Here is a 22,027-nt window from a genome sequence, read left to right on the forward strand (position 1 = left end):
TAATATTCACTCGTATGGCTTGACGAATGCTTACTGAACAGCGAAATACTAGGTTTCCTAACCTATAAAACATGAAAACACTTTTTAATCGTCCATTCCCTGCTCTTCTTTACACCATGGTCTAAACATAATTGGAATCTTTATAATTTCTGGAGACATTTGAAACGAAATATCATCTTAATACGCGACCCACCGATCCGTTCGCTGTATATAGCCTACATACTGCACAAGTAAAACGAGAATTTATGACTAGAAAGTTTGGCGTTGTCTCGATGCGAGAGAATAGAATACCTCTGTACATGAAATGAAGTGAACTTACGGAGGCAGTACCGAGGCTCGCTGTGCGCACGCGACACATGTCCAAACTCATGTGAAACTTGACAGGCACAAGGGAGCAGAATTAACTAAACTCTTCAGCTGGACATCTGTGTTTCTATACGTTAATAATAGTTTCTTGTCCTCCACTCACAACTGAGCTTGCCAAAGTTTACGTCTAAGATTTTGGAGCCCTTTCGCTTCATTTCGTATCACACTCCACCTCCTCGATAATGCTCCAACAAGCCGTGTGTTTTAACTTCAAGGGTGTGATGTAAACCTGAATAAACGATTCATTCTGTAAAAGTAGTTTATTTTGGCAGGTTCATTTGGTGAGGCACGAGTACAGCCGACTTATATCGTGGAGAGCAAGGGTGTCCCCAGAAGACAGTGTTTATGGGTGTTCGGATGGGCACGCTTCATTGTAGGTGAAAGAGTTTTAGAAGTTTGTATATCTGACAGATAAAAAAAAAAGCATTATATAGCTACTTAACCATAACTTGATGCAATTTCTTCTGTTAAAATTCTAAAAAAGTCCTAGCCTACCGAACGATGAAACAATTTGTCACATTACATAGTGTTTAATATAAGTGACATTTTTCGATTTTGTAACAACTGACCTAGATTAAAGACTCAAGGATCAGAAAATTGTTTTGTTTAAGATCAACACATAAACTGCATGTCTTATGGCACATTTAAAATAATAAAATTAGTCAAAAAAAACGAATAGCTTATTCATATATGTTGTTTGTGGTTTCTGTTATATGCCATTATTGCAGTTTTTATCTATAAATAAGTGACATGTATAATCCTTACTCCGTTTTAATACTTCTGTCGCATGCTTTGATGACATCGATAAACACGCTCAAATGCGCGTTTCATTCTTATGCTGTCTGTGTGTGTGTGTGTGTGTGTGTGCTGCGCTCTGGTGTTCTGGGCTGGATCAGTGCCATCATTGTGCTTCCGAACAGTGGTGTCTTTATTTGCTATATCATAGAAAATCTTAATGTTTTAGTTTTATATATATATATATATATATATATATATATAGACGGTCTGTAATATTAGAATTGGGGTGTCCAATATTACAGTGTTAAGATTATGTATCAAAATAGGACATACACCAACAAACAACAGTGTGAATGGGAGTATGAGAACCGTTATTATCAATTTAATTAAAATACAATTTATTCTTACACTTACATTTCACTGCTGGTTATACTCTGTATAATTGTGTATGTGACGAATAAAAAAAACTCGAATCTTCTTTTCTTTTCTTTTCTTTTCTTTTCTTTTCTTTTCTTTTCTTTTCTTTTAATAATATGAATTGGTTTAGTAGTAATTTATTTGCTTTCATGCCGGTCCACAAGGAATTCTTAATCCCCAAAGCCAAAATACACACAGGAATTTGACCTATCTTCAGCCACTAGTCTAAATTTTTCTCGGTCTCGGTTTGATGGGACTTGGTCAATGTTAATATGCAAATAGTGACACTGCCAGCCGAGCGGAAGTGAGGGGCCTAGGGCATGGAACGCAGTGCGGAGCTCCGCCGGTGCGCCAGCCAATCAGAAACGAGGATTGTAATTCCAAATGCGCAGCTATGTTTGGCTGCTGCCTGCGAGCAACAGCGACGACAGACAGAGAAAGTGAAGGCGCAGACCTTCCCACTTCCAAAAACTCAGCCCATTCTGGACCGCTTTTAACTTAACCACCAAAAGCTATCCAAAAAGCCTGACTTGCAGAGGAAGGAAGATAAAAAATATCAGAGGTGCTCGCTGAGTTGATTTTGCCGCCTGTCTGCCAAGAATTCTCTTCCGGTGTTCATTTTTGTAAGCACTACAACGTGAAACGAAAAGAGAGAGAGAGAGAGAAAAAAAATAAAAAGCACCATTTTTTGAACTTGAGACATGTGAGCTTCAGTTTCATCCGGCCTCCAGGAACCCCCTTCAGTTCCATGCAATACAGTGCAATGGTACGTTACGATGGAAAACACTGTCTTACTAACATTTGTGAATATTTTTCTCGAGTTGCTGTGTTGCGCGTATGTAACCTCAAAAGGGCAATAGAGTTGAAATGAACAAGACACTTTAAAACTGCAGACAAAAACGATAGTAATGTTGGATTGTTTATGTCATGCATTGGCAAACGTCCCATATGGGTCATATCATTGTGTCAGAAGTCGAGTTTGTGCCTCTTGGCTAAAACTCTCCCCCTATTGAATAGCAGTGCACTTCTGGCACGGAGCAGCAGCGCGAATACCTGGACAAGTCGTGTTGATATTTACTCACACTGTTCTGCTGTTATTTAAATGCTTGTCTCGGACTGTTTTACGCAACGGCACTTGCTGTGTCTGTTTTTACATTGTATCAACTGTTTTCTTTTCACAAATTATACTTTATATCTAAGAAACGTTGCGTTGCGTACACGTCGATGTTTGTCTGCAGAATAGTTTACATCCGATCGATTGTTTTACCATGTTTGGAGTTTGTTGCGGTCCATTGTGTTACATTTTAGTAGTTGTTTCAGTCTTCAGCATAAAGTCATTGTTGAACGTTTTGGACTTATGAGTTGGACGGAGGGGGTGGGCTTAAGATGCCGATGTAAAGCGAAAAGAATCATTATCTGTCAGCAAGCAAACTGTCCCTGTGCTCATCTCTCACTGGTACGCGTAATAGAACCGTGCACTACCGCAGACTTTTCTCCTTTCTCCCCAAATTAAACTGTCCTACTTTTAAATCGCACTGAAATCACATTGGATATAAGTCCTTTATTCAGTTTTGACTTCTTTTGCGAACGCTGCAGGCCCAAACTTGCATTCGCATCTGTAATAATCCGCGCATTTCCAAGCGTATGATGTAAGAAAAGAGCCTTGATGTTTTAAAAGTAATGCCCTGTACTGGTTTCTAATAGCTGATATGGAAAGTAAACTTAAACCAATGTCTAGGCAAAGTAGGCTATAAAGGACTTTCTTTGTGTACCCTAATATGATTTGATCATATAAGCAATTTAGTTTTTATTAAGACAATGTATAAAATGTAGCTAATCAAAGTCAAAGGCATATTTATAATTCAAATTCAAATGTATATATAACAAAAGCATGCAATATATGGACGCAAAATAAGGTCAACGAATAATCTTTATATATTTGTCGTTTCTTTATTGTGAACAGATATGAATGGACTAAATTGCTTTAATTTGTAATGGAAGAAACCTGCAAAAACCTTTACATACTGTATTGTGTTCGCACGCTGTGTTTCATAGTTCTACATGCCTGAAGTGCTTGTCACGAAAAATAATGACACTTGTATAAAAAGTGGGAAATTGCTTAAATCTTTGTGAGTGTCACGGAGGTGCAGTCGAGGTGGGCTGGAAATATGGGATATGCGCTTGCTGGAAGAGGAGGAGTATGACTGTGTAATTAAAGGCGAAAAAAAAAAATCTTCAGACTGATTTGTTAGGCTCCAGCAGACTAGAGGGTGTTACCGGCCCATATTTTATCAAGTTTGAAAAGCAAACACATGATCAGAAATTAGGCGCCTTCAAGTTTTCTTATTGCACGTGCGATATAATATTTAAGATTCCTCTTTAAAACTCAACTCTCAGATTCCGGTAGCGTGTTACTCTGCGGCGGGCTGTGGATGCGTCTAGATTCACTCCGTTTACAGTCTTTTGTGCTCTTAAACAGCGGTCAGGATCGGTTAAATGCTAAGTGTGGGATCTCCAGTTGTTCTCTGGTGCCGGATAAGAGCGTGTTTTTTGAATGAGGATATCAGGTCTTAGTCAAAGGTGCACGGAGCAGCACGAGCTCTGAAGAATGAAGCGATAATATCAATCATCTGTGATACCCTTCAGGACTTTGAATAACAGCGCGATCTACGATGTATTCGCCGATTTGTCTCACACAGGTATCTTATATATTTTCGAATTATCACTCTGTAGGTGATTTCTGCTACTTTTTTTATTCACATTATTCACTGTGCTTTGATTAATTGAAGAACTGCTGCAGTTACATAGTCTATATGCGCATTTATTGTACACTTTACTCTTGTCTTTTGAAGTATGGTAGTGCCTTTTAAAAGACATTTAAGAAAATCGATGCATTGAAACAGCCTATCTGCAACCTTTAAGTAACACTCCTAAAAATAAAGATTCAAAGTAGAATGAAGAAGCCTTTTTGAAGAACCTTTTTTAAATTCAGTAAAGCATATTTACTCTCTAGTTTTTAGGATAACCATCTACATACTGGTACTTTAAATTCCCCAAAATCAGTACCCTAATCTGACAAACCTATAGGTTAATGTACAAGAACTTTTTCAACCTTCACAGAGCCATATAGCTAACCAATTTACACAGCGAGACATTGTTTCGTGGTAAGATGTTTCTTTGAAGACACACTGAAGAACTCAGTGCAGTAGAATTTAAATTAAGAGCAGTTTTATCTAAAGTATCCAACTGGATATTCAATTTGATGTAAGCTAAAGATTGGGTGATGGGATACAATGTGCACCTCACTTAAACAAGACTGTGTTTCCCTTATTAATCTCTGAACAGATCAGTGTTCAGATAAAGTTGATCTAATTTGATGTCGTCCGTAAATTACTCAATTTATTTTGTTATAGAAATTAGCTTGATTAAACAAAGCAACTTTATATGAGGTGAACAACGGGGAGATATCTGAATACTGTTAATCTCAACTGTTAATTTCAAACATGAGGTTAGGACAGTGAATTTGAATTCACTTTTGGAGAGTTCACTGTTTAGCCTTACCTTCAACTAAAGAAAACTTGCTTTAGTTTGAACTGGGAGATCCTCTCATAGAGTGAATTAAGATTAAAACAATGCTAAGGTTGATTCAGCGGTTGGACAGAGTCCGCCGGCTTTGGCTGACACAATTTTACTGTTTATATTTTCCTTGGCATCAGAGAGTGATTGACTGAGATATGGTGAGAAGACAGAGGACCTCGAGCCTGCGCAGCCCACAACCTCGTGTTACACTTATAAAATTTGTGTGATTTGTGACATTTCTTAACAAGGTGATAGGAGACCAGTTTGCATAACTACTATTATGACAACAGATAAATGTAATATTTTAATTTCACATTACATTTACTATGATTTTAATGTTACATCGTTGGGATATGTGATCTTGCAAAGCCTCAGTAATGTATTTAAGTGCAATATGACAAAAATAGTAATGAAAGGGTAATGGCTTTTTTTCAGTCAAATACCATTTTTCCTTGATATTAAATTTATAGTAGAACAAAACGATTGAATGAAGATCCTTTTTGCATATTGTCTGTATTGTTATTTGACTGTATACATTTCTTGTTGAGTGGACTTTGCTTTACAGCAGCTTTACACACACACACACACACACACACACACACACACACACACACACACACACACACACATTCTTATATTAAGTTAGCTATAATAATAATAATAATAATAATAATAAACTAGCTTTAAATAATCTGTCTGATCTGTTTCTTAGGAAATTAGCACTTTGAATGTATTTGAGTTTTTATACATTCCAGGACTACAGCAGATAGTGTGAAAACTCACTCTCTTCAGTGAGTTACATTTTTCTTGTGCAACACACACTATTGCACATTGTCGCGTGAATGATTTCACATGCATTTCAAAGTTGTATAGTTTGTTTGTATTTATACAGTGGTTGAATGGGGGCTATGTGTGTGGGGCTGTCACTTAAATATAGGCAGTGGTGTGCTGGTTGTGGTTTCCCAAAGAGCTGCCGCCCGCCTGCACACAGAACAATATGTGGTTTAACTCTTCTTAGATCCATTCACTGCAGTCCTTGTTCATATTTCAATGTGGCAGTGGAAAAATGACAGAGAAGTTTGCAGAGTGTGTGCATAAAGGTGGTCTTCTTTTTTTCATTGTGTTGAGATTCTCACACATTGCTGTCATTGTCTTTTTACGTTTTAAACCTTCTTGTCCTTTAATACGAATTTATAATGTTTATGGAAATTTTGACTGTAGAAGAATAGTCTTTTTTTCTTGCATTAAAAATTATAACGTGGACTTGCAGTGTTTAGTGTGAAAAGTTATCCAGTTCTGTTTTATATTTTAAAACATGATTGAAATTGCTCGGTAATATAAAAAGATTTTCTTTTGCTGAAATGATGAGGAGATTATATGTGTGGAAAAAACTGAGCAAATGTTACTCAATGGTCTGTAAAATTGCCAACTGCGTTTGCTCAGTTTGTAGTGTAAAGCTATATAACAAGTTGAGGCATATGAAGACAAAAAGCTTTACGCTGAATAAGGCAAGTGTGAATTAGCTGTGCCGCTTGTTTGAGGAGTCAGGCCACTTTAGTTTTGGTTTAGCATTTTAATTCCACACTTACCGAAACGGATCTGAGGCCTGAAGAATGCGACTTTTGTGCCAACATGCCACGTTCATTGGCCATCTTGGTTTGATTTTTGAGGGCCTTGGAATAATAGTGGTACATTAATGCTGACAAATTAAGTGATTCCCAAGGACCGCAAACACCTCCTCATAGTCAAGAGTAAAAGCTGAAGGTGTAAAATTGATTTTTTTTTCACTTTCCCAAGTAAGCTTTAACCAATACTTCTGACCTTGGGTATGTTTGTACTCTCATTTTAGACAAAAGACATGTTCCCATTTGTCTTGATGTCTTTGGAAGTGTGGTGGGTGATCGTGCCCTCAGTTGTCCTTGTCTAAGGCATTTAGTGACTCGTTTTTCCAGGATTCTAAGAGGTTCTGCAGGGCTCTGTGGTAGGGGCTGTTTCAGGAATGTAGGGCGCTTTGATAAGAGATCTGGAAGTATGGGGGATGCATGCTCTCCTGTGCCAACACACGGACTGGTGCTTTGAGCATGGCTGGAGAAGGAGAGTGAGTGAGTGAGAGAAGGGGGTTAGAGAGAGAGAATGGGAGAGAGTGATTGGTGATTCTGGAACTGTCTGCTGTACGCTGGCACGGCGCGGGCAGACGCAGTAAACAGTGGCATCCTTTTTCAGCGTGCCTTCGACACCTGCAGGCAGGCCAGTGCTGCCTGCAACCGCAGTGGAGATGGTAGATAAACGTGTCATGTTGATGCTTTAAAATTCTCATTTTAAAAAACTTTAGTGCTTAAAAGTTCTTTAAAAGCAGGAAATGGAATGCTAGAGTTTGAAAAATATATTTGCAACTGCTGGTTGTAACTGTAACTCTGTTTAATGATTTTTATGGACCATTAAATGGTCATTTGTGTAACTTTTATGTACTTATAAATGATTTTTATCTGAATTGATTTCTAAACCACTTCTTTCCACTTTCGTTTCTGGCTGCATGTGCTGTTGGCTAATTCAGACGGGAACCCATGCCAAAAGGTCACTTCTGCTCCTGCTCAATTTTTCTCCTTTTTCCCTCCCTCTCTCTTCTTAGGATGAGTTTCATCCCTTCATCGAGGCACTGCTCCCTCATGTCCGTGCCATAGCCTACACCTGGTTCAACCTACAGGCGCGAAAGCGCAAGTACTTCAAGAAGCACGAAAAGCGGATGTCCAAGGATGAGGAACGGGCCGTGAAAGATGAGCTGCTCAGCGAGAAGCCTGAAATCAAACAGAAGTGGGCGTCCCGTCTCCTGGCCAAGCTGCGCAAGGACATCCGGCAGGAGTACCGGGAGGACTTTGTGCTAAGTGTAACAGGCAAGAAGCACCCGTGCTGCGTTCTCTCCAACCCCGATCAGAAGGGCAAGATCCGCCGAATCGACTGCCTGAGGCAGGCTGATAAAGTGTGGCGGCTGGACCTGGTGATGGTCATCCTGTTTAAAGGGATTCCGCTGGAGAGCACAGATGGGGAGCGGCTAGTCAAGTCCCTGCACTGCACCAACCCGGCACTTTGCGTCCAACCCCACCACATCACTGTCTCGGTGAAAGAGCTGGACTTGTTTCTGGCATACTACGTCCAGGACCAAGGTAAGTCTGATGAGAGGTTGGGAAATAAAATTTATTGAATTTAGGTGCTACTCTTAACTATCAGATTGAAGGGTGTAGAGACAAAATAAAATGAATGTAATTTCCAGTTGTTATGTACATAAGACTAAGGACATACATTTCTTGTGTTACATGCAAAGAAAGTTTCAAAAAGATCTCATTTGGTACATATAAATAGTATTAAAATGGTTGTATTAGAAGATTTTACATTTCACAAATTTGTTGGCATATAAAAGTGACAAATATTTCAGCATAATTCATATAAACATACGAATTCCCCTCATTATATAAATATATGCTAAATATATATTTCCTAAGGTGGAGAATTTCTGCAAATGGCACAATTACGCAATAATGTTCTAATAGAAATCTCTTTTCTCACTTTTCTTTTTTTTTCTAAAATTTCTCTCTTGTTTGTTTTTATTGCCATATTCCTAGCTAGATTTGTTCTGGTAATTTTCACAGTTATTTAATTCTCTTGTTTTTCTTCTTTTGTTTGAGTACTTGTTTATTTTAGCAAAGTAAATGGAAAATGAAGTCAGCACACTTACAAGTACCTTCACATTTATTCATTTAACATGCACTTTTATCCAAAATGATTTACAAATGAGGAATGCTGCCACTTAAACTATTCCTTTTATTTATTTTGACATCATCTATATTTAGTTATTTTAATAATATCAAAGTGTTGCTTTTGTGACTCTGAATGTTTTCACAAAGAGTTGGTTTATCGTCAGGCACGGCACCTCCATTTTGTGAAACTGAAGTGCCAGGGTAAGCAGAAGGCAGAGTGGAGAGACAATAATGGTTGCCACTGGCACCATGGTTGGCATCAGAATCTCTTTTGTGTCTTTGTAAGATGGCGTGCATTCGCCTGTTGGCACTCACACGGCAACCTAAATCTCTAATGCACTTAATAGACCATAGTCTACTTTTGTTTATAAAAAAAAAAAATAATAATTATATATATATATATATATATATATATATATATATATATAAACATACATAATTTGTATATATATTCTAACAGTTTCAAATTATTTTACCCATTTGTGTAACATAATCACTTGCCGCTGCTGACTGATGTTATAAATGTTACTCATTAAAGATATTTCTGACCGTTTTATAATCTGAAAAAAAGAAGAGTATGGAAGGAACTAATCAAGTAAATTAGTGTCAGCAAATGAATATTGGGTTCTCTGTTAAGGACTTAACCATGGCATTGAGGGGTGTTTTGCCTCTAGTATCCAGCGCCCATCTCTAGACAATGCTCTCACATTGTGCCAGTGCACCCAGGGCGGCCATTTTGTTAGCGTTGTGCCAGGAGAGTGGTAGGGAGAGTGCCAGCGACTGAGGATTTGGTATCAAACCCTCTTTGTCTGCTTGCTGCATGCCTTTGATTCGTTAGTTGGCATCCGCAATGCAGTGGGCACAGAGGAAAGTTTCCTGATGGCAGCGGAATAGCAGTTGACATTATTCACATTTCTAAAATCCAGCAAAATAAAACCGAATGTAAAGCAAAAGGAAAATCTGTACCCACATCATAAAGGAAATTGTGGTTGTGGTCCCTGGCTGTGAACTGAAAAAGTAAATTGTGTTCAGCGATTTTCATGCCTGTATGCCAGCGAAAGGTCCTTTGTAAGGTGACTGCAAACCATGTTCTCTACATTAACTGTTTTACGTTTTCACAGTATTTTCATACTACAACACAACTACTGTTGTAATTGATTGCATGTTCTGGTTTAAATTTGAAGGTGTTTTAAGTGCTAGCCACAGCACCTGGAATCTGTAGGGACAGCAAACAGTTTGCCTTGGGTTTAGGCTGACTCGCCTGCGTTTGTAATAGCACCTTAGTAAATGCCCAACTGAATACCCATTGAAAAGGTGGTTGAGAGGACAGGAATGAGGGGCAGCAGGCTTGGTGGTGGGCATCGTGCCATGCCCTGCCTCTGCACTTCAACAAGTCTGGCCATGCCATTGTGCCTGCGCTTCTACGAGCGCTGTTCAGCTCAATTCTCTCGTGAAATAATTCTAACATTATCCAGATCAGTTATTCTCCGTGAAAACAGTTCAGCAGAATTCACTTTTGATTATTGGCATTGCTAGCAAATGAGAAAGTAATGAGGAGAAGATATTTTGAATCTGTTTTGTGTGATTGTCCATGTTGGCCCCTGCAAATCAAGCCTGTTCATGTGAAGTGATGCTCTTTTCACTTCAGAACTCATAAATCATAACTCTCATTTACCAGGCCTCCTTTTAGATAGTGAAAGATAATAATAATAGTTTGTATTGTATGATGATGACGTGTTTCATTAATGCAACTTTGTTTTTGAGTCTGTTGCATTTTATACTGTACAGGCTTTTATACTAGAACAGTGACTAGGCAGAAATAGATTTGAAAAGGCACCAGCCGGTTTATATCAAACAAGCATTTTTCATTTTAACCCAAGCTATTTATTTTCCATCCCATGCTGGAATATGTTCACAACCTTTATCTGAGTGTTTACACTATCCTAAACATATGACATTACACAAAACCTCAAAAATGCCAGTGTAAATTAAGTGCTGGTTCAAGCCTCTAATAAATATTTACATTGGTCTGGAAGTTGGTTTGTTTCAAACACCTAGCCGTCCTTTTGTAAAGCTAAATGATTTAAGGAAATTAATTAACATTTAAAATATAGATTTTACTTTTTCTTATGGTTTCCAGTTATTGAACACCAAAAACAAATGGTCATGTTTTGTGCAGGCACAGCAAGCGTTACTCAACAACTAGAAGGTGTTACACAATCACAAGAGCTCAATGTATCAATAACAGTGTGAAGGTGCTGTGATTTCCTGCCCCAAACTCCCCAATGTTTATTTTGGTCCCTTGTGAAGTAGGCAGTGTTTTATTGGCTGCTTTTCTGGTGTCGGCCGGATTATTTCTCATTTGTTCTAGCATGTTAAAGAGGTCTTGTTTTATGACTGCAGGACATAGCTTTTGCCCCTCGTGTCAAGACCTCGCTAAAGATGTGGAAGGTGTCACGTGAAGTTTAATTGAGCACCACAGATCTTTGAAAACAAGGTGGCGGCCTGTGGCATGTGGGGGCAAGCCAGGGGGTCATTTCAGGGGGCACCTGGACCCCCAGCTTGCTCATGACATTTGGATGCCTGGGTCAGTGGAGCGGTTGCCAACTCCTTGAGAAGAGCTGGTCATTCATCAAACTCCCTCTCTCAACTTGCCAGAACCCCCAACGCACAAATACACACACACATTGAGTTCCCTATTGGGCCTTTATTAGCCGTGTGTGTGTACGCTCTGTAGAAGAGCTGTTTGCGCCTAGTTTTCCAGCTGGCTGAGTATACGGCAAGGTCAGGACTAGCCACATGACCTAGAGGTTGTCACCCCTGTCGGTGACTAACTACAGATTGTGGTTTCTCCACTTTTCACTTTTTCTTGCTGTCTGTCTCCTCCTATATAATTCACTTTGTCCCTGATGTCCACATACATGGAAAGTTAGACCAGAATTATTCTTGAAACCACCATGTGATTTTTCTTCTTTGATTAAGGGCACTAGAGAAAACTCTGATGGAGCGCTGGACAGTTTGTGTAATTTTATTGTGTAAGTGTAAGAGGTATTTAGGGTTATGGCAAGATTTAAAATGAAACCAAAATACAGCCATTTGGATTTGTATCCATTACAGTGTAGTTCTATTCCTGAATAAACAATTCAAATAAACAATAAACAAAAGGAGTCTTTTTAATTGAGTCAAACATTTAAATTTGCATCTTAAATCCATGCACATGTTCATATAACAGTGTGCAGTTAAAAGTGCACATCCTGAGTAAAAGTTTATAAAAATAAATGAATAAAATGTTACCACATTTTTGGTTGTTTAATATATAGTAAAGGACAGTATTGACATGTATTAATGGTGCCTTTAAAAAGGCTGTTTAAATGTACCTTTTGTGAGAACTGATTTAAATGTGTTTTTTATTGAAATTATCTTACAGTTTCACTGTGGAATTGTATTTATTTTTCATTCCCCCCCTCCCAAACATTTACTTTTTACAAGTACTAATGAATCATTAATGGAATTAACTGGAGTTGTTAATGTCTTTACAATTACCATCTCTATTCTCAACTTTTGATTTCTATATGGAGCTCTGCTTTTGTAAACCCTTGCATTTTTCCTTTATGTCCATGTGACATATTGTTCCCATTGACAGTGTTTGCAGACACAATATAAACTCCAGTGTGCTGTAATAGTGAGAATTAAAGGGGTCGCTGGCTGGGACGAAACACGCGCACGCACACACACACAAACACATTGAAAATTTGGGGCCCTAGCTGAAACTTGTAGGAAAAGAGTTATGGAACTACGAGTGTATGGAATGCAACAGGGCCACAGCATTTGTTTTTGTCTAGTCATTTATTTATTTGCTGATTGTTTCCAGTGGGTCCTTGTGGCAGAGCCAGTCAAGAGTTTGTCCTTTTGGAGAGAGACAAAAAAGTGTTCAGCACATCAACTTGATGGCCTGCAGCTACTGACTCGCTCCCAAAAATCAGTACAGATGGTCTTTTTTCCACTCCCTCTTTTTCTCTCCCTTGCTCTCGGTTTCTCCTCTGAACCACGCATTTGTTGGTGCTTTGCTTTCAAAAAAGAACTACAACGCACGACTTGGTTTCAGTTGTGGAAATGAAAGGCAATAGCTTCTGTTTGATGTTTTAGTACACTGGTGTACCGCCACATTAAACATAAAGAGGGAAAGAGAAGGAAGAAGGGGGGTAGCGGTGGAGGAGCAGTGAAAGGATTTGCCACTATGACTTCAATCCAGACGATAATCTTAGTGGCCTGTGGGTGTTGTGAGTTCTTTTCTGCTGAGTTTGCTCTGATTAAAGAGCCTGATTGACTAAAACACACATTTCTTTGCATCTCTGTTTATTCTCGCTTGAGAAATCTGTACTAAAAGGTGGATTAAGCAGGTTTTTATTCCAGAAACACCCCTTTCTTTAGCTACTAGTGCATTTCAAAGTATGTAAGCTGCAATTTTATGGTGGCATATGTGTAAAGCAGCTCATGCAGGCTGTTGAATACCAAAGCAGAGATAAAGACGCTGGCGTCCACCATCAATTTGGTTTTCTTTTGAAGGAACTTGATCCCCTTCTACTCCGAGCAGCCCAGTGGTACGAGGCCATCTGATCGCATCGCTTTGGACGAGTTTATGATGTAAGCATCACAGGAATGTTACTGGAAAACTTTGGGATCCACAACAATACTGCAGACGAATCTGCTGTACAATCTACAGATGCTTCTATGATCACAGAGCTGGAGTAGAGAGGGGGATGAGGTCGTTGTGCGTTTGTGCTGAGCATGCAGTGAGGTCTCTGAAGCTGAGACTGCAGCACTGATTAGTATTCTGCATGGCCCGCGGTGACTAGCTCACGCAAAAGCCATGACCTATCGAACACATTCCCTTAGTCTAATCCATTTAGAGCTCCCTCCAGCTCTCTGGCCTCCCTTATTGATTTCCCCCCCTCCCCGTGCTCAGTCTCTCCTCTCAGCCTCGGTGTTGGTTCAATTCAGCGGTGTACTGTTACTCCACTTGCTGCCGCAAAGGAAATCTCCCCCCACCCTTTCATTTGTTCTCTCTCTCTTTCCTTTCTGTCGTGCTGTCTTTTGCTCTGGACTTTGTTTCTCTTCTACTTTGTTGCCTGTTGCCTTTCTTTCTTTCTTTCTTTCTTTCTTTCTTTCTTTCTTTCTTTCTTTCTTTCTTTCTTTCTTTCGTTTGTTCTTTTTACCTTTCATTCTTTCCTTCTGTTTTTTTCTTTTATTGTTTCTTTTTTGAATGATTTCTTACTTGAGTTCTTCCTTCGTTTTTCTTTTTGATTTTTTCTTCTTCATTGTATCTGGCTTCTTTTCTTTTAAGTAATAAGTTGAGGGAAGTAAGTTTGCTTTAGACTTCTTTTTTCTTGTTTTCTTTTCTTTCTTTCTTTCTTCCTCCCTCAACAAACAATTTCTGTCTAAGGTGCTGCTAGATTTTATAAACAGCTGATTTGTGTGTTGGAGACTGTATTTGTGTACGCTATCTTTGAGACTCTTTGTTGACTGAATACCCTCAGGCTCAAGCACACTATAACCTCCCTTGTCTTCTTTCACACACTGTAATGTAACATTAAATCTCCATGGTTGTGAGGAGTGTGGAAGGGTCTGTGCGTCTGTCTGAGTGTGTGGTCGGGAGAAGGGATATTCCCTTTGGAATGTTTTATCAAAAGTGGTGGAAGCGCAGCCTATCATTAATGTTGAGTCTACTATCATGAAAAAATGGGAAAGTATGTTGGAAAATTAACTCTCTTTTCAGGGGTCACAGACTTTCCTGCTTTGCCTTTTAAACAAAGACTTATCTTGCATTACTCAAAGCCGCTTCCATACATCCCCACATCATCGGTGCAGACGGAGGCTTTATGAGAACCCGGAAGACATTGCTTATCCCTGGGGCCCACTTGACAAGAGAACCAGCATTGACCCCTCCTTCTCTCCAAATGAAGACGGATGGCCTCATCCTCCCTTACTGTATCTCACTGTATGGGGTGTCTGGGTCTTCCCCAACACCCCCCAACCCCAGACTGGACCAGCACCACTCCATAATGGCCTCTTCTCCTCTTTGCCATTAACCAAACGTGCTTATCTTGCAGCTGTGCCAATGGAGATCATCCAGAGAGGGCCAGACAAAAGGGAAAGACAGAGGGGGCTTAGGGTGAAGGTAGCAGAGAAACTCATATTGAGACTTGAGGAGCTGAAGAGGGCACGAGACAGACATGAAGAGAGAGAGTCTGGATTCCTCCATGGTGGGACATTCAGTGTCTTTCACATCTCTACACTGATGGGCATCCTTCATTAGGGGACGGGCCCGATGAATAGCTACCAGAGAAGGCCAGAGACAATCGAGGAGGTTGCCATGGGAGACAGTGACTTCTCCCCCCCCGGGCCACAGTTGAAGTCTTTTCATTGCAGACAGGATTCAGAGTGATGGCCATCTATTCTTTTGTGGTGTCTGGTACAGTACCCCCTGCCAATGAGACGGACGACTCAGAGGTAACAGTGTGGAAGAGTTGGGAAGCCACAATGGGGTCAAGTCTGTCAAAAAGATGGCCCCCAAGACGTAAAACACATTATGAATAACTTTGTGTGGGGTTAAAAGTTTCTCCAGAAGCATTATTCATAGCACAATATGTCACACACTCTTTACTGGGCTTATGGAATGCCTACATCTAGAATAACCTTCCTATACAATCAGGCCTAGACTTGTCACCTGGATGATAAAAAACTGCATTCATTTACTTTAAAGAAGGGACCCAAGCCATATCTAGGGTCCAGAACACCTTATCAACCTCAGAGAAATAGAGTAAATCCACTCAGAAGACCTCAGCAACTGCATAGCAACTGTTTGGAAACCATGTATAACACCCTAGCATCATGGTCCCATGGGGTTTTCATGGGCAGGCACCACTCACATTTTCTGCGGATAATGTAAAACTGTAATTTTTCTAAAGAAAATAAGCATGCTTCTGTCCAGGTCTGCAGTTATTTCTAGTCCCTTAAGTTCAGTCACACAAGTACTCTAGCTCTCTGTAGTTGAGTGCCCAGTGGGTCCTGTATGGACATCCTGTAAGGTAGATCAACATAAGAACTAACCCTCTGCAATCATGGGAACGACAGATGTCAAAACTTTGCTTTTCCAGCCGCTTTCCCCCAGTGATAATAGCATCCTGTTTTCACATGGCTTCATTGTATAAGGGCAGATCTGAGTAAAAACGAAAGAGCAGGAGAGAACAAGAAGATCGTTGATAGACCTGATAGTACAGAGAGCGAAGCTGCCTGGAAAATAAGTTATTGAATTCAGGTAACACAAGGTTTATTTCTGAGTCAGGTTTGCACAGGTTTGTGGGAGTTAGCAGTTTCTTTCATTTGACTAGGAATCCACCAACAGAACAAACATTTGCCACAATTTAGTGTTAATCGACAAAGATGAGCAGAAATCTTATACTCCTATTAAATAAGTGATTCTAAGTAACACTTTCTTACTTGATCATGAGTAGTTTGTGTATTAGTGTTTGCATGATACCACAATTTCAGCAGTGAGATTTCACAATTCATGATACATGGTTCGATTCCACTGTGAAACTAATATGTGAAACGCATTCCTTTATTTTAAAGGTTAAATATTAACAAGTTAAATGAGAACAATGGCATGGAGCTTTCCTGGTATTACTTAAACCTTACTTCAGGTAATTAGTTATATAAACATTCAATAATGAAGAACAAAGGTAAATTAAGAGCAATGAGAGGCTTTCTCTATAAGCGTAAGGCTAGTAAACTGCACTACAGTTCCAGTTATTTTGATTGTAGAAAGATTTAATCTTTTATCTTAAGTATAAAAGTCTTTTATTTTATTAATGTGTTGGCAGTAAAATATCTCTCTTTCTTGATATGCCCATAGCAGGGCAGGAAGAATAGGTTCCCATGCACCCGCTTGGCAGTTTTTTGTAAACTGTTTTTTTTTTTAACCCTAATGGTGTCTAGTTAAGAATTTTTGATGTTGCTGAGGTCAACTAATGTCCCATGGGGTTCGTTTGACGGCCATCTTGAAATTATGTCATTGCGAGTGGCGAGTGACACCAGGAATCAAATGGAAAGGTCATTCATGATACATGATACAACCACTCTTTATTGGTGAAAACCAGACAAATTACAAATTTTTCGGCTCAAAACAATGTAACATTTCCTGCATTAGCCAAATTACACTTTGAAAATCTAATTTGAAAAATGATATTTTCTCTAATGTCAATTGCAAGGTTGTTAAACGCATCTCAATCACTCCAAGTAACATAGATGGCAATCTGATAATACTAGCTAACTGAAAGCATGAGCCATCAAAACCCTGTTTCAGTCTCCAGTCATCAGTCTCCACCTCTTCAAATGTGACCCCACTGGTGGTTTGTTTTTTCAATATCTTTGCAGTGAAAGTATAATCAAAACAAACCAGTATGTTAAAAATCTAAAATATAACTACACAAATCAAAGTAGAAATGGGCATGAACAGCAGCCCAATGCTGCTACATTCGAACTCCTCGTTTGCCATCATAGGTGCTCATTGGTTACTTTTAACTGCTACTTACGCATTTCAGATATCAATCGTCACCACTCAGCAAGATACAGTAAGAAGATTTTACATCTGATCTGTATTATCTCCCTTTTGTACAGCTGGAAATATGTCACTACTGTGCATTGATAATAAAGGTATATAAATATTATATAGTACCCTCAAATTAACTTACCTGCTAGATGGCTAGCTAACACTAGGTAAAAACTAAAAGTACTCATTGCGCACTAAAATGGTCCCTGTCAGTGTTTTACCATGATACAGTATGATGTTTTTGGATTAATATTACTGCTGTGTGTTGCATTTTACTGCTGTAGATGTTTAAGGTTGAGCTTATTTAACTACTTTATATTAGGGATGCAACGATTATACATTTTGTTGGTACGATTATAGTCTGAGGAATAATCACGGTTTCACGATTATTATGATTATTATGCATTTATTCATTTTACAACATAAAATTACATAAACACTCTTTAGATATTAAAGTGTAATTGCTGCTTTTGAAACAGAAATAACACAGTAACTAATAATACAGCACAAAATAATAATACTAAAGAAAAAAAAGTCCCTCTCTCCTATTGGAATTAAAAAAGGTGACCTCTGCTCTGCAAACATCCATGTCAGTATTTCCTTTTTGAAAATAACAAATGGAAATCGATCACAAATGTAATTCTACATTTCTTTTAGACCTGAGGTACAGAACTTGGAAAGATGGTGAAAAAAAAGACTTATGAATAATACTATAACAGGGATGATAAATCACAATGTTAATTAAGTATCATTTTTAATATTACTAATAACAAGTATTAATATTACTAATAATTATTAATATTACTAATATTAACTTTATCCCACAGAGGAACCTGTTACTAATGAGGGGAATAAACTGAACTCTTATTGTAATCAACTGTCATCCATACTTATTCATTTTAATAATCTTTGTTATCTGATTTTACATATGGCCTGAGAAAATCATGTCTATTATTTTGGTTTGTGAGATCGAGATCGAGCTGCTCACACAAACATTTAGGAGGACAGAAACTTGTTGTCAATGCTGCCCAGCGACTTTCATTAATAAAATAGCTTAGATACTGGAACGCTACATTATATTAATCAGCAAAGAGGGGGTAAAAAGACTGTTTAAATAACTAGACTCACATCTTCATTGTTTGTTTTGACGCGCAAATGCAGGTAAGCTAATTCACACACGCAACTGTCACCTCTCTCTCTCTCTCTCTCTCTCTCTCATTATTTCATCTCTGTCTGAAACGGGCAGAATGCTAGAGCTAACGAACTTTGCGTCAGGTGGTCCTTGCATTCATGTTGTGCATTAAAATAGTTTATTTCACAACGAGAACAGGTTGGCTAGCTGTGCATTATCCCTTATTTATACTCTTTAATAGCAATTTTTAGATCAATATTTAAATTCTTGGTTTACCCAAAATGGTCCCACACTATCGACTTCAGACATTCTCTGGTGGAAATAAAGGATCGCTGTTTGGTTCCTCTGTCATAGTTAATCTAGTGTGTGTAGTAGCCTCCGTGCCTCTGATAAGCACAGCATTTTAAGCTGATGCACCGCTAGTGTAACTTTGTTTTCGTTTTGTGCAATTGCAGTTCCATTCCGTGCAACAGAAACACTCTGTGTAGCGGAGCCTTTACGATTAATTAACCGTGACGTTTTAAAGCGCGTACAGTACAGCCCTGTTTTGAGCTTTGTGACAATTAATTTTCAAGCTAATTCAAGAAGGTTTTAACCTGTTTATTTAGCTTTCGAAGTAGGAGAATTTTCTCAACCCGTATAGGAAAACTTCAGCCATCAGTTTATCTATAACTTTAATTCATCAAGCATGGAGATACGTGGTTTTCATTAGACGCGTGTGATATGAAAAATTGTAATCCGAAAAATAGTACGTAAAGCTGTCAGATAACGTTAGTGGAGTAAAAATTAACAATGTATTTGCCTCTGAGATGCAGCGCAATAAAAGTATGAAGTTGCATAAATAGAAATACTCAAGTACAAGTACCTTCAATTTGTAATTAAGTACATTACTTGAGTTACATTTCACCTCTGGTTAGTAAGTAGTCTACCACAAATTACAGTTCCATGAAACTAATTTCTTGTTAATAGCCTGAAACGGGGTTTTGATGGCTCATGCTTTTAATTAGCTAGCATTATCAGATTGCCATCTATGTTACTTGGAGTGACTGACATCCGTTTAACAACCTTGCAATTGACAATAGAGAAAATGTAGTGTCAATAGGCTAATGCAGGACATTATTGCGGAACAAAATATAAAAAGTTACATTGTTTTAGCTGAAAAATAAGTGGACTAATTTGTCTGTTTTTCACCAATAAAGAGTGGTTGTATCATGAAAATCTTTTCATTTGATTCTTGGGTGTCATCAACATCAAACATTCTTAAATAGACACCATTAGGGTTCCAAAAAAACAGATTACAAAAAACTGCCAAACGGGTACATGGAAACTTATTCTTCCTGCCCTACTACCAGTGTGTATCCACCTGTCGCTGATTGCAAATTTGTTGCTGCTTTCAGCTCTTCGTTTCTGAAGAAGTCTGTTCCTGTAATTTGCCCTATCTGGTGACTGTTCAGAGCCGAGCGTTCTGGGAAGTTGGTGTGTTAAACGCAGAGCGCTTCGAAACTAGCAGTTGGGCGGCTGTGATTAAACACACTCTGCCGGTAACAGGGCCGCTAATGAATACAGGACTTTAACGGCTACGTATGTGCCTCATTATGAAAGCCTGCACTGAAAGGATATACGCATTGGCTCCAGATTACTGGAATTTTTCTCAAATTGGCCTGCCTTTCTGCTGGCCAAGGAATCTAGCTGCTGTTTTTTCCCTCTCTCTCTCCCGTTGTGTCTCTCTGACTTTAGTAGAACATGTACCCACCCACATGCATACTCTCTCACACACACATGGAGAAACACACATGCTCGCCCACACTTCAGTTCTTGAAGCCTGCATTTAGACAAAATCGAGCGTACAGCCTTGATAACCACAGCTCCACCATGGCATTTGTCAGTACTGCCTGTGTATTTTTGTGTGCAAGCTCTTCAGATTTGGGTTCCGAGTTCAGCTGTGGAAGTTTGTAATTAGGGCTGTTACATGTGCATAGGCCCTGAACCCACAGTTACTTTATGCTTCTTTCCCAAAATAATAATGTAATGATGCGGTCCAATAAGGTTTTCCGTGACAGAAAAGGCATACTTACTACAGCTATGCTGGGTCAACGGCATACACATTGTGTTTTTACTGTTCATGCATGTCAGCGTACGATCAATAAAACAGATTGTGAGGACGTCATAGGCTGTAAAGTAAAGGCATGCAGGAAAGGGACACTTTATGGGTCAAAGTAGGCTTTTTGATTACTGGGTTGGAAATTAGACCTGGCTTCACTTTTTTCACTTCAGTTTCCTGATACCCGCTTGACCATATTTACCCCCGAACCTGAAAACATCCCAATCCATAACTGCCAGCTGGAATTTCCTGCAGCTCGTTCATTTGCCATCAATGCATTACAATGTTTTGCAGTGTCTTTTCCAAGCACCAGAACAATGCCACCTTTGCTCAGACACAGACTCTGAACTTTTGAATCTGCGTTAAGAAGGATTAGAGGAAAGTTGACCATTGTTCTCCAGAGAGGATGTATTGTATTTAGCCTTTCCCTTACATTGACAAATGCACAACTGCTAAATTTTCATTTCTAAATAGTGTATGTTTATGTGTGATAATGTTAATTTGAAACAGAAAGAAATATTATTTGTATATTTATTTTATTTTATTATATTTATTTTTATATGCACTGCTGTAAGTAGGCTACATTGCTCAAAAGTATTTTAAAATATTTGTGCTGCACTTCTTTAGACAGAAAACAGAGGCAGGGTGATGGTGTATGGAACAGAGAGAAAGCTAGATATCCTGTGCAGCAGACAGCAGAAATACTGTCTGCCTGTCTGTCTGTCGAATGTTAAAAAAAATAAAAATAAAAAAAAATATTTAAACATATTCAAACTTAAAAAAAAACTATAAATACACAAGAGCTTACGTAAGCTAGTCTTGAAAAATGTGTCCTGTTGGGGTCAGGTGATCCCAAAAAACAGCCTAATTATTCAGGGCCAATTAGACGCTAATAATAATTCTGACTAGTTGATTTTGAAAATATGTAGTTTTAAAAATCCTAAGTTAAAACTAAAGCTGACTTTGCTTGCACAGGGAGGAGCAACAATAAGGAAACCTTTTAAGAAAACCTAGCAATAAAGAGTAAAATGTCCTTCAAGGACAGTGATGTGTTTTGGTATTGAAACATCTTCATTAGCTAACGGTAAAGTATTGGGCAGTATAAAAAACAGAAAGAAGCCAAGACTCTTGTGGCTTGAACCACAACCCACCATGTGTGTCTTGTTAAGGGCAGTTATGACAAATGGCAGCAGCTGTACAAACTAATCTCTCTGTAGCTTTCACACATGGCATTCAATTAACAATGGGCCACTGTCAGACTGTAATCCACAGATTGCCAACCTGCCCCTACTCCCGCTGGCCTAGCAAACCTCTGCATGTGTATGTGTATG

The 22,027-nt window shown here is 38.8% G+C and overlaps 1 protein-coding gene across 10 annotated transcripts in view; it reads left to right on the forward strand.

Moving 5' to 3' along the window:
* Positions 1 to 22,027, forward strand: part of LOC306842813 (nuclear factor 1 B-type-like) — a 92,176-nt gene that overhangs the window by 9,876 nt on the left and 60,273 nt on the right. For 4 of the 10 annotated variants that reach the window (XM_079373898.1, XM_079373899.1, XM_079373894.1 and 1 more), the window contains exons 1-2: positions 3,759 to 4,220; positions 7,730 to 8,261. In XM_079373898.1, the coding sequence (XP_079230024.1) occupies positions 4,194 to 4,220; positions 7,730 to 8,261 (559 nt within the window). In that variant the 5' untranslated portion in view covers positions 3,759 to 4,193. Of the gene's footprint in view, positions 1 to 1,882; positions 2,288 to 3,758; positions 4,221 to 7,729; positions 8,262 to 22,027 lie in introns of those variants that run through there. The other 6 variants (XM_079373893.1, XM_079373891.1, XM_079373892.1 and 3 more) reach the window with 5 other exon arrangements.

The sequence above is a fragment of the Barbus barbus genome, assembly GCF_936440315.1.
Source record: "Barbus barbus genome assembly, chromosome: 2".
Lineage (NCBI taxonomy): Eukaryota > Metazoa > Chordata > Actinopteri > Cypriniformes > Cyprinidae > Barbus > Barbus barbus.